Consider the following 16,334-nt stretch of genomic DNA (forward strand, 5'->3'; position numbering starts at 1 on the left):
AAGTTACTGTAGTGAAAGGGGTGGTTCGGATTAAAGGCTAGAAACTCCTTTGCAACCTCCCTGCAAAGTTTGCTGTTTATACAGCTTCAGAAAATAGTAGAATTGTCCCTTTGCCACCTTAATGTTTTTACCTTGGAAGGTTAAAGAGAGAGCTTTGTCCTTCCATGTACATCAAGCACAATGTAAAGCTTTCAGTTATTGATCTCTCGGCGTTCCAGGAGTTGACATAAGCAATGGATTGCCAGAGTAGGCTTTCTTCTCTCTGTGGATCAGATTGTGTTCTTCCATCACTTAGACTGCCATACCTCTCCCAGTATTACTAATATTGAAATGTAACTTTGCTTCTAATACCAAGCCACCGTTTAAAGGTTTCAGGGGGTCCAGATGGTCCGTATATAGAAAATGGATACTTGAGAATTCGTTATAGCCTTGAATTCAACGCAAGGGATTCAGGTGGTTTATATAATAGAATGATGGCAGACCAGGAAGGGAATTACAGACTGGAATCTAATTGAGAGGTACATATCTGGGAATTTTGCAGGCTGGCATCTAATTGAGGGGTTCAGATGGTTTATATGTACATAAGAACATAAGAAATAGGAGTAGGAGTAGGCCTTCTAGCCCCTCGAGCCTGCCCCGCCATTCAATAAAATCATGGCTGATCTGAAGTGGATCAGTTCCACTTACCCGCCTGATCCCCATAACCCCTAATTCCCTTACCGATCAGGAATCCATCTATCCGTGATTTAAACATATTCAACGAGGTAGCCTCCACCACTTCAGTGGGCAGAGAATTCCAGAGATTCACCACCCTCTGAGAGAAGAAGTTCCTCCTCAACTCTGTCCTAAACTGACCCCCCTTTATTTTGAGGCTGTGCCCTCTAGTTCGAGCTTCCTTTCTAAGTGGAAAGAATCTCTCCACTCTACCCTATCCAGCCCCTTCATTATCTTATAGGTCTCTATAAGATCCCCCCCCTCAGCCTTCTAAATTCCAACGAGTACAAACCCAATCTGCTCAGTCTCTCCTCATAATCAACACCCCTCATCTCTGGTATCAACCTGGTGAACCTTCTCTACACTCCCTCCAAGGCCAATATATCCTTCCGCAAATAAGGGGACCAATACTGCACACAGTATTCCAGCTGCAGCCTCACCAATGCCCTGTACAGATGCAGCAAGACATCTCTGCTTTTATATTCTATCCCCCTTGCGATATAGGCCAACTTCCCATTAGGCTTCTTGATTACCTGTTGCACCTGCAGACTGGGTTTTTGCGTCTCATGCACAAGGACCCCCAGGTCCCTTTGCACAGTAGCATGTTGTAATTTTTTTCCATTTAGATAATCCAATTTGCTATTATTTCCTCCAAAGTGAATAACCTCACATTTGTCAACGTTATACTCCATCTGCCAGATCCTCGCCCACTCACTCAGCCTGTCCAAATCTCTCTGCAGACCTTCTACACCCTCCACACGATTCACTTTTCCACTTATCTTTGTGTCGTCTGCAAACTTTGTTACCCTACACTCAGTCCCCTCCTCCAGATCGTCTATATAAATGGTAAATAGTTGAGGCCCCAGTACCGATCCCTGCGGCACGCCACTAGTTACCATCCGCCAACCAGAAAAGCACCCATTTATTCCGACTCTCTGCTTCCTGTCGGATAGCCAATCCCCAATCTACACTAACACCCTATCCCCAACTCAGTGTGACCCAATCTTCTTCAGCAACCTTTTGTGAGGCACCTTATCAAACGCCTTTTGGAAATCCAAAAACACCGCATCCACCGGTTCCCCTCCGTCAACCGCACTAGTCACATCTTCATAAAAATCCGACAAGTTTGTCAATCACGACTTTCCCCTCATGAATCCATGCTGCGTCTGCTTAATTGAACCATTCTTATCCAGATGGCCTGCTATTTCTGCTGTTTCTTCTTTAATGATGGATTCCAGCATTTTCCCAACTACAGATGTTAAGCTAACCGGCCTGTAGTTACCCGCCTTTTGTCTATTTCCTTTTTTAAACAGCGGCGTAACATTAGCTGTTTTCCAATCCGCCAGCACTACCCCAGAATCCAACGAATTTTGATAAATAACAACTAACGCATCTGCTATTACCTCTGACATTTCTTTCAGCATGTAGAATAATGAATATCAGGGAGTGAGTTACAGGCTGGAATTTAATTGCAGTAATTCAGATGTTTTGTCCTTCCATATAGATCAAGCACAATGTAAAGCTCTCTATTATTGATCTCCTGGCATTCCAGAACTTGACATAAGCATGGGATTGCCAGAGTAGGCTTTCTTCTCCCCATGGATCAAATTGTGTTCTTCCTTCACTTAGACTTATGTTTTTATGTAGAATGTTGTGATTGATTGCACAGATGCCATGGTACAGCCAACATTCTCTGAATTGTGACATCTTGTCAGCAGCGAACTGGACATGCTCCAGCTGGAATGTCATTGAGTGCACTACTGGGTTAATGAGTCTGTTACCATCTCTGTCAGTGTACATGTTTAATGGGCGAATGCAACAGATGTGTTGAAAAGTCATGTATGGCTTCTACTTTCTGTGCTCACAGTAGCTGTGGATGACTGGAAACACGCTGAGCTGGACAGCGATGAAGAAAATGAAGAGCAGCTCACCCAGCGAATTCTGAAACAGGTCTGATTTGCACTATTTTCAGAGGTAATTTTTATCTGGTCTGTGTTTGGTCCAGCAGAGGTGCGGACTTTGTGAGGAATGCAGTAAAAGGAGAAGGGAACACCATGGAAGATAGAACTTTCCTGCTTCCCTGGGAGCGCTTTACCTTTTGTAAAAGCATGTTTTCGTCCTCCAATTGATGACGTTCATCACTCCTACGCACCCAACCATCACTCCCAGGGAAAGAGTAAATTCAGTCCCAAAATAGCGATCAGTTTACTGGGTTATTCAGTCAGAAGCTAATTGATTTATGAATATATATTCCTTTGTAAATGTTCCAAAATGTATGAAAAAATTACTGCTGCATTGTATTTAAAAGCCCAGGGATAGAATATCAACTTATGTTGTTTTGCCAACTGATCATGTGAGATGTTCGTTTTTGGATTGATTAGGGATCCTGAATAGACCACAATGAATGTTCCTTAGCTTGTTGCATATAGTAATGTCATTCTTTGCTCATTGGTAGAACCCTCAACTGAGTCAGAACATCATAGGTTTTCAATCCCTATTTCAGACATAAGCCAAAATCTTCCATCCTCGTTTGTGGCTGCGATTTTCCGGTGCCGCTGACAGTGAGTGGAGTTTTGGCTGGAACACCAAATTTTCCGCTTTTGCTCACAACTGGTGCTGCCACAGATGAGACTAAACCACTTTTTATTCAATCTGCGCATCCAGACCTGGCCACCAAAAATAACTAGGTGCGAATTCCTTCATCCAGACTATACAAGGTTCATGTAGTTGTTCAAGAAATTTTCCACGCAGACCAGGAGGAATGATCACTCGGATTCCCCACAATAGATAATGCATCAGCATAAGCAAGGTACTCTGATTAATAATTTATATCATAGAAGTGTGCAGATAAGATTAGTGACCATCTTTGCAATCAGCTAGTAGTTAATGAAGGTATGCCTTTATATGGCCCAAACATAGTAAAGTGTTGATGATCAGTCATTAATGTGAAATGATGACCATACAAATAATGATGACACCTTTGTATGCCAAAAATGAGACTCAATACTTCCTTTTCTAGATGAGCATAGTTAGATTCAGTACTAGTCAGAAAATGTGAAGCAAAACCTATTGGCCATTTTCCTCCCAAAGGGATAATATGTTAAACTACTGCCCAATCTATAAGGTAAAGTGTCGCAAACAAGCACTAATGGCAGCTTCAGATTAAAATGAACCAGGACTTAAGACTTCTACAAAGCATCTTTGACATCCTTATGTGTTTTCTCACATTCTGTTATCCAGTCCAGTGACTATTTCACGCGTAGTAAATTATGCAATGGCTCCAATAATGTAGCTAAGTTAGTAATTTGCCATAATCATTTACTAATCCTAGAAAGGACCTCAGTTGCGCCACATTTATCGGACATGGTGCCTCTAAAATAGTGTTCATGTTCCTAGGTGCTTTATGTAGGTCTTTACTATCAATAACGTGACCCAAACACTGGACTGATGTCTGGAAAAAGTCAGTTTTCTTGATACGCAGACCATTTGTTTGAAGACATTCCAATGTTGCTTCTAAATGAATCAAGTACTCCTGTTCATTGGACCCTGTAATTAGAATATCATCCAGGTAATTTTGTATCCCAGAGAAACGACTTAAAATCTGATCCATGGGTCTTTGGAATAGGGCTGGTGCAGATGTTATTCCGGAAGGCCATTTTTTATCATGAAAAAGACTTTTATGAGTAACAATGATAAACAATGGTTGAAATTTCGTGGCTACATGCATCTGTAAATATGCTTGTGAAAGATCAATTTTGCTGAATTTCTGCCCACCCAATCCCCGGCAAACAAATCTTCAATTAAAGGAAGTGGATATTGATCAGCACACAACACGGGATTTATGGCTATTTTGAAATCAGCACAAATATGAACTGAACCATCTGGTTTCATGACAGGTACAATGGGGGTAGCTCAGTCACTCAGTGTAACTGGCTTTAACATACCAGTGTTAACAAGTCATCCTAATTCTTCTTCAAATTGCATATAGCACCGTTCTTGTTTTGAGACTTTTTGGTTGACTATTAGGCTTTAGCTTGAGTTTCACATGAACTCCCTTAATTTTGCCAAGTTTCTCTTCAAATACATTCTTGTATTTATCCAGAATGTTTTGACATCGACCAATCTGTTGACAGCACTCCAGTTAAGCTTTTTCTTCTCCAACCATGATCCCAATTAGAGCTGGAAAATTACCACGGACCACATGGAGAAGCAACTCTGCTGTTTGTCCAGTCAACTCTACATTGACCATGATGTAACTTTTTAACAGCACAATCTCTTCTGTACCTGTCCTTAAAATTACATCAGCTGGTTCTAAAGGAAAATGCTTCAGCTTTTGTTGGTATGTATTATCAGGAATTAAAGATACAGGAGCGCCGGTATCAGCTTACATCCTAATAGGTTGTCCACTTAAGTTCGGAATCATCCAGAATCTATGCAATTCATGTTGGTATGGATAAGACATTCAGTTGAAGCACTTCATATTTCTGGACATTCTCTTCACAGTCGTAATTCTTTTATTCCGCGTTGTAAATTATTTTTGTAGAATGCAACTTATTCTTTTTCTTGAAGGTACCCAGATTGTTCTGAGTATTATTTTCGGGGGAAGACTAACATGTTTTTGCAGTGTGACCCATTTTACCACAATTGTTGTATTGACTACCCTTGCTCCAGTTCCCAATTTGTGGATCTTCATTCCTGCACCAAATTGTGAAGCCTCTTTAGTAGCCTGTTCCATTGGCACTGTGATTTCTACTGCTGTTTTTAAAGTCAAAGCACGTTCAGTAAGCAATCTTTTTTGGATAGCCCCATCTTGGAGACCACAAACTGGACTATCTCAAAGAATATCTTCTAATGACTCATCAAAGTCACCATGTTGTGCCAGCCTGTTTAAGGTGTCACAAACTGAGCAATGCTTCCTTTTGCCTTCAGTGGAACCTGATCCGTTCCTCAATGATCAGTGGCTTTGGAGAGTAATGCTCTTCAAAGATCTTTGTCAACTCATCATGGGTTTTGTTTCCTGGCTTTGCTGGATGAACCAAATTCCGGAGCAAATGGAAGGTTTTACTTATCATACTAAGGAAAGCTAATATGAGCAACCCATTTTCAATTTTATTCACTTGGACAAAGTACTCGACTTGGAACTCCTTGATTCATTTTCTTCATTGATAGGGCCTCTGCATCCTAATTGACCTGCCATTTTTTCTTGCAAGCACTAATGATTCAAGACTGCTCACTATATATGTTTTTTACTGTCTTCCAAGCACTTTCCTTTTTACCCTGAAGACTGTTCACTTTGATGCATTTTTTTCAAATGGCTTCAGCCATACACTAGCGCATCCCTTCTTTTAAATATGTCAGATACTGCCTGGAATATCTCCCTTTCTCTGATCAGAATAAAACCCTCTTTTAAAACCACATGGAGAGCTTGGTCTTCCTTCTGGCACTTCAATCTTTAATCCTGTAGTTGCTTCTCCCCAGCCTTCTGATAGTCAAAGTGTGAGGATCCACAATGTTCTTTTTTTCTACTTAGGATCTTTTCTCAATGAAGCAAAATTCCGACTGGCTCCCAATTTTCTTTTTGTAATGTTTCTAAGTTTCTAATGTCCTAGTTATGTTAGGGGCTGTGGGTTTTAAACGAAACAGAAGAAGCTGAGCCACTGACTTTTCCATCTGGGACTGGCAAATCATTTATTATGAGTTCAGATGATGTGCTGGAAAGTGTTTTGGGCCTTGGTCACCTTGCAAACTTGACAGTAGCAAATGATGCAGACTTCAGTTATGATATAAATATATGATTAATGTAACCTAAATAGATTCTAATTTTGATTTCTCTGTATTTAAGCAGCCATAATGTTTTGCACAGATCTTATTCTGGGAAAAAATAAGGACCAGTGATGGTCCATCCCAAGACAGAGAAATAGCATTAATATAAACAACCTATTGTGTCTTCAGTTCCAATTAACATGCTTAACTTTTATATAGGCCTTTCATGATTTGGGTAATGTCAAAACACAACAAAGCTTTTGAAGTATTGTAGTGCAGCGAAGGGATGGCACAGTGGTTAGCACTGCTGCCTCACAGCACCAGAGACCCGGGTTCAATTCCGGCTCGGGTGACTATGTGGAATTTACACATTCTTCCCCCATGTCTGTGTGGGTTTCCTCCGGGTGCACCGGTTTCCTCCCATGGTCCAAAAATGTTAGAGTTAGGTGGATTGATCATGGGACACCAAGAGGTGTGGGCTAGATGGATTAGCTATGGTCAATGTGTGCGATTATGGGATAGAGTTGGGGAAAGAGCCTGGGTAAGGTACTCTGTCAGAGAGTCAGTATTGCAACAGGGATTACACAGCACACCACTGGCTGTGAAGTATTTTTTGATTGCTGAGACATTAGTGAAAGATGCTATATCACTGCAGATCCTTCCTTAATGTGGGTGACATAGAAATGTACAGGTACCAGGGTGGTTTTAAATTTCTTCTCCTTTGTTTTCAAATGCATCCATGGCCTCATTCCTCCTCCAGGATTACAACAACATTCTCCCTAAAGATCTCGGTATTTCTCCAGTAGTGGCATTTTGCACATTCCTGCTTTTTAATTGCTCCATCATTGGCAAGTTACTGCTGTTGTTTAGTTACTATTTGAAGTTTTTTAACAGTGGAATCATAATTGGTTTATGAATGATAGGCACTGTTAGAACAGATACATTCCTTTATCAATTGTTTTCTATAATCTGGCAATAGATATTGAGCTTCTGTTACAATGCTATCCTCCACAGACTGATTGCAATATTTGTACCTCTAGGTTAATGAAGAAATTACCATGGATGAAGCAAGTGGCTACAACATCCCTGTAGAGGAACCTAAACCAGCCCAACCCACACCTACCAGGAAGAAGGTATTGTCTCTAATTGGAGATCGAAGTAAACAAGTGGGTGGTGCGAATTTTCATAATGTTCATCAGCACTAATTCAGTGTCCCAATTACTTTTGATGCTGCATCAATCTTTTCGGCTAAGCCTAGATCTAATAACACTGAAATGAAAAACATCTCTAACAGGTGGAAATGGTGCTGAGTGAAAGAGATTGAGTAATTTCGAGGCAGTTTCTAGTAGGAATGTGTCAACTGCACAAAACATGTCATCAGTTGGTAATACCAGTTTGGTTACAGAGTGAGCTTAGTACCAGGGATTTTAGAAACAAGCACATTCCCTTTTTCATAAATTACATTTACCAACCCTCAACATGTTTTCCAATTCATCTTTCTCAGAAGTGCATTCAGTTGTTCCTTCACCCACTGGTACTGTCCAATTTAATGACTTTCCTGTGAACTTAATTATTTCACTGAAGTGGTAATAAATCCAACATCTCTTCTTACTCCTAAGGTAACAGCCTTGACTCTTTCCCTTCTTATCCAGAAGTTACAGGTTCAAACCCTGATGTAAAGATGCACATGACCTAGGCTGAGGCTTCAGTATAGTACTGAGGAAGTCCTAGATTGATGGAGGTATACCATCATTCAGATGAGACATTAAACTGTTCGTCCTCTGGTGGACATAGCCCCATTAATGACATAAAGTAGAACAGGGGAGTTCTCCTGGTTTTGTCACCCAAATGTATTACTCAATCACCAAAAGTTCCTTGTGTTCTGAAGGGTGATATATGAATGCAAATCCTTTCCTTTTTCCTATAGCACTCTCACTTTTAAAGTATTACAATTGAAGCTGGTATAAAACAGCATTGGAGCTGAGGTATGTTCTTGGGCCACTGTCGAGCGAGATTTATCCTAATTTGTATTACATCAGACCTACAATATTTGCTAGCACTATACTCTAAATATGGGAACAGTTTTAAGTCCCTACTTTGAGCATGTAAATTCACCTATTTTCCGTTTTGCAAAGTTTTCAAAGTGTTTATCCAAGTACTGAACTCTGCACAGTGGAAGTGGACATATAACTGTCGCAATACCTCTTGTCATTGTTTTGCATAGTTTCTTAATTACCAATTGTATGTAACTAGATCTAGATAGCTGCTATGTGTGTCCCCTTCCTCAGCTTTACTAACATTTTGTCAAAGGTCACGATTCCAATCGCCTTTTGCTTAATGATTTCTCTCAGGTAAGATGCTTTATCTTGCCCAGAGAGATAGGGTGGCATGGTGACTCAGTGGTTAGCACTGCTGCCTCACAGTGCCAGGGACCCGGGTTCAATTACGGCCTCAGGTCATTGTCTGTGTGGAGTTTGCACTTTGTCCCCGTGTCTGTGTGGGTTTCCTCCCACAGTTCAAAGATGTGCGGGTTAGGTTGATCGGCCATGCTAAATTGACCCTAGTGTCAGGGGGATTAGCAGGATAAATGTGTGGGGTTATGGGAATATGGCCTGGATGGGATTGTGGTCGGTACAAACATGCTGGGCCAAATGGCCTCCTTCTGTGCAGTAGGGATTCTATGATGCTAAGATGGAACTTGGGTCTGTTCCTGCAATATCCAGAGAAGGAAGGGGGTGAGAGAAAGAGAGACTGGTATGTACCTTTGATGGCCACATAGACATACAGTCGGGGTCTGCACTTGTGATAGCCATGGAACGAGTGGGGGACAGTGATCCACACCTGTATTACTCAGAGAGAGTTAGCAAAAGGGTCCACACCTGTGCTACCCAGAGAGAGATAGGATAGGGGTCTATACCTGCACTATCCGGATTGAGTTAGGAAAGGGGTCTGTGCCTGTTCTACCTTCAGAGAGACAGGGGTTACCTACAGATGGATGGAACATGGGCAAGCAGTATTGTGATTAGAATTCTTCCTGGCTAGAGGACTGACTGTTTCACGGCTCATTATCCTAAATTATATTTTGATTCTCATGCCTCAAGCTGTTTAAAACTAAATACTGCCTGCAGGTTTTACTGGAAGCAAGCAAGAAGTCTGTAAGTAAGTTTTCCAATTTTTTGATTTTAAAAAACAAATTCCAATTTCTCAGGACCAAGTGTCTTCTGGAGGACATCGAGCAGGGATGCCACAGATTCAGCCAGTTCCAATCCTTGTTCACAAAGGTAGTCAACCATGGATCTCAGCTGATCCAAGTCAGTTATCTTTTCACTGGTGTTCTCCCTAATTGAATTTCCACTAATTAATTGATTTACTGTGCACTAGATGCAGGCCTATGGCAATCATGAACCGAATGCTGCTAACTGCTAGGTTTAGATGGTTTTGCACACAACACATTTCACAGAAATCATGTTCTGTCTCAGGTGAGCCAAATATTGTCACGAAGGACATGGGTTCCTCTCCTGGACTTCTGCAAACAGCAGACCCATGTGACGTTTAAATAATTTTCAAATCTGTCCCATGAGGACTCATTTTAGCTATACAATATAATTAACAGTTCAAGGGATGGTAGAGTTTGTGAAATTCCCAGTCTTAACCATTGTGTGATGAAACCTTATTCTTTGAGACCACGCTCAGATGTCCTTCCAAAAATTAGCTCCAAGCGTTGACCAGAGGGTTGCAATGAGTGATGTGGAGACATTGAAAAAGAAGGAAAAGGTGCAGCAAGTTTCACCACCAAGAAATAAAAAATTAATAGGATATCTTGTAATACGGACAGCCTGTAGGAAATCCTTCCATTCCTGTCAAACATATCAAAACCTGATAACTGACAGTTTACAGAGTCTATGTTTTATAGACCAAAATTCTACTTTCTCTTTTTACAATTTCTTTTTGCATATTTCCAGTTTGTGCATGATTTGCAATTTAAGTCTTGAACTACTTAATCTACAATATCATCAGCTATAAAATAATATCCTTATTCTATCACAGTTTCGAGTATTTGCTGCCCATGAGACATTAAATTTAGGCTTTTAGTTATTTGATTGAATTTAATATTTAAAGACTGTCACTATGGGCAACTGATGGAATGTGGTTTCTGACTACCATTCACTCCAAAGTCATATGTATGAGATTAAAAGTGTTTCTGAGCTCCCTGTAATATTGCATGAGCGAGTGTGTCATCCTTGGCACAATGGAGGTGAGGAAGCAACTGTCAGCCTGGCCTACTGACTGATGTGAAGTGACAGTAGGAAAGAAGGAAATATATAAAAATGTATCCCCAAACAACCTGGTAGCTCTAAACTATGAATGCACTAGGGATAATTTCATTTTATATGTACATGTCCAGCTCATTTCTGGCCTTGTGCATTGCTTATCCCTTCCTCCTAACTGTTGCACTAACTAAGATGCATTATCTTGTTCAGATCACTTTTGGGTGAACTTTGATATCTATCAGTCCAAGTTATTACATGATTTGAAGTGGCCCATCTTCAAATTCCACTGAATACTCAAATTGCTTTATTGGCAATTCCGCTGGCAAAAGAGAAAATTTGGCTATCCAAACCTGAGACAAATAATGAACAACTTTGAAAACTTGTCCAATGGGATAAGTGATATGTTAAGCCCATGGCTGTAAATGAAGGTTGTACCCTTCCTGGCTTTTGCCTCGGGAACACCTTTAGTGCTTAGTTGTGTAACACTGGCAAAAATGACTAGTGACAAACTCCTTTCATTAACATATGATCTTCCAAATACTGTGTTAGCATATTATAGAACAGCTCCATCATTAGAACAATATGGGGCATGCCATTATTTTTCTTAAGAATATATCTGTTGTTCCACTTGTCTTACTCAATGATAAAATTCTCATCCTTGTTTCCAACTTCCTCCATGGCCTTGACTCTTCCTAACTCTGTAAGCCCCTCCTACCCTACAACACTCCAAGATGTCTGTGCTTCTCCAATTCAGCCCTTTTTTGGATCCCTGATTTTAATCATTCCACAATTGGCAGTCATGCATTCAGCTGTTCATGCTGAAAGCTTTGTATTTCCCTCCTTGATCTTCTCTGTATCCCCTCCCCTCCATTAAGGCACCCTTTAAAACCTGCATCTCAGATTTTGGTCACCTATCCAGATATTAGCTTGTGTAATTTGATGCCAAATTTAGTGTGATAGCACTCCTGTGAGATGCTTTTGTATGCCTATGATAATGATATACATTATCATAGGTAATGTATATAATGACATACATTATATACATTACAAATGATATACATTTGTTTACTATAGCGAACTTATAACTTTGTGTCTGTCAGTTGCATTCCCCACCTACAATGCCATTTGCTGAGGCAGCAGATAGTGATGAGGAGCTACCTTGGTGCTGTATCTGCAATAGTGATGCTGTGCTCCGTTGCCGTGACTGCGATGGAGATCTCTACTGCCAGAGATGCTTTAGGTAAGAACAAAGGATTCCAGCTGGGATGTGATACCAAGTTTAAAGACAGGTAAAAGAAATGAAGGATTTTGCCTTACAGCAACATGTTTGTAAACAAAATTTCAAGTTGACCAAAAATTTTAAATCTTTTTCACACATATATAAACCAGTGCGAACTCTATGGGTACAATATTTGGTAACTTACACCAATGTTTGTACTATGTGCTGTTGCAGCTCTATATGCTTAGGCGGGATCAATAAAATAATAGAATTAATTATAGGGAAAATAATCTGGTGTGTGTCAATGGCATGGTTTTGAAAGAAACTTTCACTTGATCTGCTGTATGACCTTTTTTGTGATTAACTGACATTCCAAGTGGTCATTGCAAAATTACATGATATACGTCAGATAACATTTGGTAAAGACCTTGTTATACAATCTTAATGAACATCTTTGGCAAAACTTGGAAGAAGATAGGAAATTTGTTGAAAATGAGAATGCGACAGATTCTGTTAGGGAATGATATCAAGCTGGGGAGATGTACTGAGTGAACATCCAGGGTTCAGCGCTGACATCCTTAATGTTTCTAGTCTGCTTAAACAAGCTAGATGCAGAATTGCAATGCAAGTTTGTCAGATTCACTAGATTATGCAAAATTGGGGGTGAAGTTTGGTTATGGTATATAGTATGGTCACGTTTTATAGAACAATCTTGAATGTTTGAGACCAAAAACATTTCTAGATTTCAGAATTTTCTGAACTATAGAATAACATTAGAGTGCAAAGCCACAAGTATATGAAACTGAACTAAATATGTACCTGAGATATAAAACATGCCAAAACTAATGTAAAGATACCAAAGTGCATCTTTTCAGATCCATTCACTTGAAAATATGGACTGATGCTCTCATGCACAGGGGTCCAGAATAAAATTCAACAGTTAAGCAATACACTCCTTTAGAAAGATTCTTTAAAACTTGCACATACTAATCTACTCTTCGGATACATTTGAAGATACTTGCTGTTATCTCAAGTTGTTATCTAATCTGTACCTTCTACATGAGTGCTTCCCAAACTATTTTCCAATGTGACCCCATTTTAACATGCATAAACAGAGCCCCACACATACACAGAGCCCCAATACACATGCACTGTTACGATCCCAGCTGATAATATTGGACAAGTCAAGTCCCAGAGTGAAACCATGCTTGATAGATTCTAACTTTTTGTTTGGAAACTGTGGAGGAAAGTTACTGAACAAAGTCACAGGAGTCAGCTGATGAGCATTCTAACAGGAAGAATAAAATATTTATTAAAGCATGAAAAATGAACCATATTACACCAGACAAAAAGGTTAGAAATATAGCAATATAAACACAAGAAGATGATTCAATTTCTCAATATTCCGATACCCAACAATATCTTTGCAGACACACAAACCAGTGTTACCACTAGCTTGACGCAAAGGCTATTTGCTTGTGACTGGCGCAAGTGCAAACGGTTCTCTCGTGTTGAATTCTTGAGCATTCGTTAATGCTTCTCATCCAACTTGTGTCTTATCCCACGACATAACTGCACTCACTGTTTCAGTACTATCACTGCTAAATTAATCACGTTACTGAATCCTCTAACTGAGTGTTCAGTTAAGTACTGTCCCTTGTACTTTTCTCGGAGAGCTGAAAAATCCATGTCTCCACTCTCTGACACACACTGAACTTTTCTCTGTCTTTCTCTGTGTCACTTGACCATTTTCACTAGGCAACAACCCAGTTTTTTCTATGTTTGTTTTTTCTCCAACATTAACCTCTTTCAACCATCTCTAACATCAAGGGTTGTAAAACCTCATGAAAAATGTGTATTTTTATATATATAATACATGTATGGAAACATAATCTTTTCGCCACAGATCCACCCAAACTTCTGAGCACTAAGGCTCATAAACAATCAAAAATGAAACTGAAACCATTTTATCCTAATACACAAATATATATATATTGTATACATATATTCAACTTAAAAATTATACGTTGTTCCTAACAACGCACATACACACACAATACAGTAATTACTCCCTCTCTTCTATTTTTGATCTGGCTGGCAGTGCCTGCAAAATAGAGTGACCAACTCTGGGTAATGAGCCTGTAGAACAGGAGCAGAAACCACAGCAAAATTTGAAGCTGCCGTTCAGCTTCCTAATTCATCTGCATGACCTCTCATTTTTCTCCACATCCGTCACTGGGTTACACTGGCTTACCTTGACCTATGGGCAGCACAGTGGTTAGCACTGCTGCCTCACAGCGCCAGGGACCCAGGTTCAATTCCCGGCTTGGGTCACTATCTGTGTGGAGTTTGCAACTTCTCCCTGTGTCTGCGGATGCTCCGGTTTCCTCCCACAGACTGAAAGACGTGCTGGTTAGGTGCATTGACCTGAACAGGTGCCGGAATGTGGTGACAAGGGGAATTTCACAGTTACCTCATTGCAGTGTTAATGTAAGCCTTACTTGTGACTAATAAATAAACTTTAAACTTTTAAGCATCTCAGGTCCACTTATATTCCGAAGATTAAAGAGCACTTTGGTTTCACTATCCACCACTTGCTGTTTAGCGGCATTGACCCAGTGGATCCAGGGCTGTTGCCATGCCATGAGTAGCTAGTCTTGATTTGTTGAAAAACTCTGGGCAACCAATGTTTTCCAATTTCAGAGTTCTGGATTGGAGAGGTTACATTGTGTTATATGTAGGCACATTTACAAATTGACAGAACTATGGTGGGTGAAATTGAACATGAGTAAGTATGTTGGAAGAAAATAGGAGTTATGGTGAATAAATGTTGAAGAAGCAGAGAAAATCATAGGTCTTAAGAGACTTAACATTAAACCCAGTCTCAACAAAATTAAATCTTGAGGTACATTGGTGATTCAGGCAAGGCCATCCTTATTATGGCTACATAGAGTTCTGGTCAGTTCGCACTTTCAGCCTTGTGTTCAGTTCTGTTTGCTGAGGCACAAGTGAAAGAATAGTGCTGGGGTTTGTGACATTTTAGCTTTAAGTTGTCTTTAAAATACAGTTCATGTGTTTAGAGCGTTGAACAAAGTTTATTGTAATAGATTTCCAAAGAGGCCAATAATTTTTCAAAAGACATTAAAACTTCCAGTTACTAGGTGAAAGAATGACACAAGATTTCTCATTTTAAACTTTATTGTAACAAATAACTAAAAGCATTATTGTCTGAATACTATGGGTGGGATTCTCCCAAAACAATTCTCCGTGTCGAATTTGCGTAAAAACTGGAGTAAATCCTGCTGGTTTTTTCAGCGAGATTTTCAAAATGAATCTCCCACACTCTGTGCACTGCAGAGTGCACTACTGTGATTCACACAAAAAATCAGAGGGCAGGGCCTATTCCCTATTCCCGCTGGAGAGGCTGGCATCATAGCACTGAGTGGGCCACTGCACATCAGCCAATCTGTCAGTGCCGAGATCGGCACATGCGCAGTTGGCCGCAATGCCGGTCTCCTGATTGCTAGCCAGCCCTGCGACCCCGCATCGCTGCCCCTCCGACCTGCCCCCCCCCCCCCCCCCCCCCCTGCTCACACCACCACCATTGGCTTCCCTCCCTCTGTCATCATCGAGTGAAGAGTGGCAGCAGGACCCCCATCACACCCCAGAGGCCCTGGTGGGCAGTGCCAAGATGCCCCCTTCGGCAGTGCCTGGGGGCCAGATTGACACCGCCAATCAGGCAATGTAAGAAGTCTCACAACACCAGGTTAAAGTCCAACAGGTTTATTTGGTAGCAAATACCATAAGCTTTTGGAGCGCTGCTCCTTTGTCAGATGGAGTGGAAATGTGCTCTCAAACAGTGCGCAGAGACACAAAATCAAGTTACAGAATATTGATTAGAATGCGAATCCCTACAGCCAGCCAGGTCTTAAAGGTACAGACAATGTGGGTGAAGGGAGCATTAAACACAGGTTAAAGAGATGTGTATTGTCTCCAGACAGAACAGCTAGTGAGATTCTTCAAGTCCAGGAGGAAGCTGTGGGGGTTACTGATAATGTGACATAAATCCAACATCCCGGTTTAGGCCGTCCTCATGTGTGCGGAACTTGGCTATCAGTTTCTGCTCAGCGACTCTGCGCTGTCGTGTGTCGTGAAGGCCGCCTTGGAGAACGCTTACCTGAAGATCCAAGGCTGAATGCCTGTGACTGCTGAAGTGCTCCCCCACAGGAAGAGAACAGTCTTGCCTGGTGATTGTTGAGCGGTGTTCATTCATCCGTTGTCGTAGCGTCTGCATGGTTTCCCCAATGTACCATGCCTCGGGACATCCTTTCCTGCAGCGTATCAGGTAGACAATGTTGGCCGAGTTG

At 40.8% G+C, this 16,334-nt stretch overlaps 1 protein-coding gene across 2 annotated transcripts in view; it reads left to right on the forward strand.

Annotated features, from left to right (window-relative positions):
* Window positions 1-16,334, forward strand: part of zfyve19 (zinc finger, FYVE domain containing 19) — a 34,384-nt gene that overhangs the window by 13,901 nt on the left and 4,149 nt on the right. The window contains exons 8-10 of one of the 2 annotated variants that reach the window (XM_078233514.1): window positions 2,582-2,664; window positions 7,518-7,610; window positions 11,849-11,988. In XM_078233514.1, coding sequence (XP_078089640.1) covers window positions 2,582-2,664; window positions 7,518-7,610; window positions 11,849-11,988 — 316 coding nt within the window. The remainder of the gene's footprint in view (window positions 1-2,581; window positions 2,665-7,517; window positions 7,611-11,848; window positions 11,989-16,334) is intronic. The other variant, XM_078233515.1, reaches the window with a different exon arrangement.

Source organism: Mustelus asterias, chromosome 18 (genome assembly GCF_964213995.1).
Source record: "Mustelus asterias chromosome 18, sMusAst1.hap1.1, whole genome shotgun sequence".
Classification (NCBI taxonomy): Eukaryota; Metazoa; Chordata; class Chondrichthyes; order Carcharhiniformes; family Triakidae; genus Mustelus; species Mustelus asterias.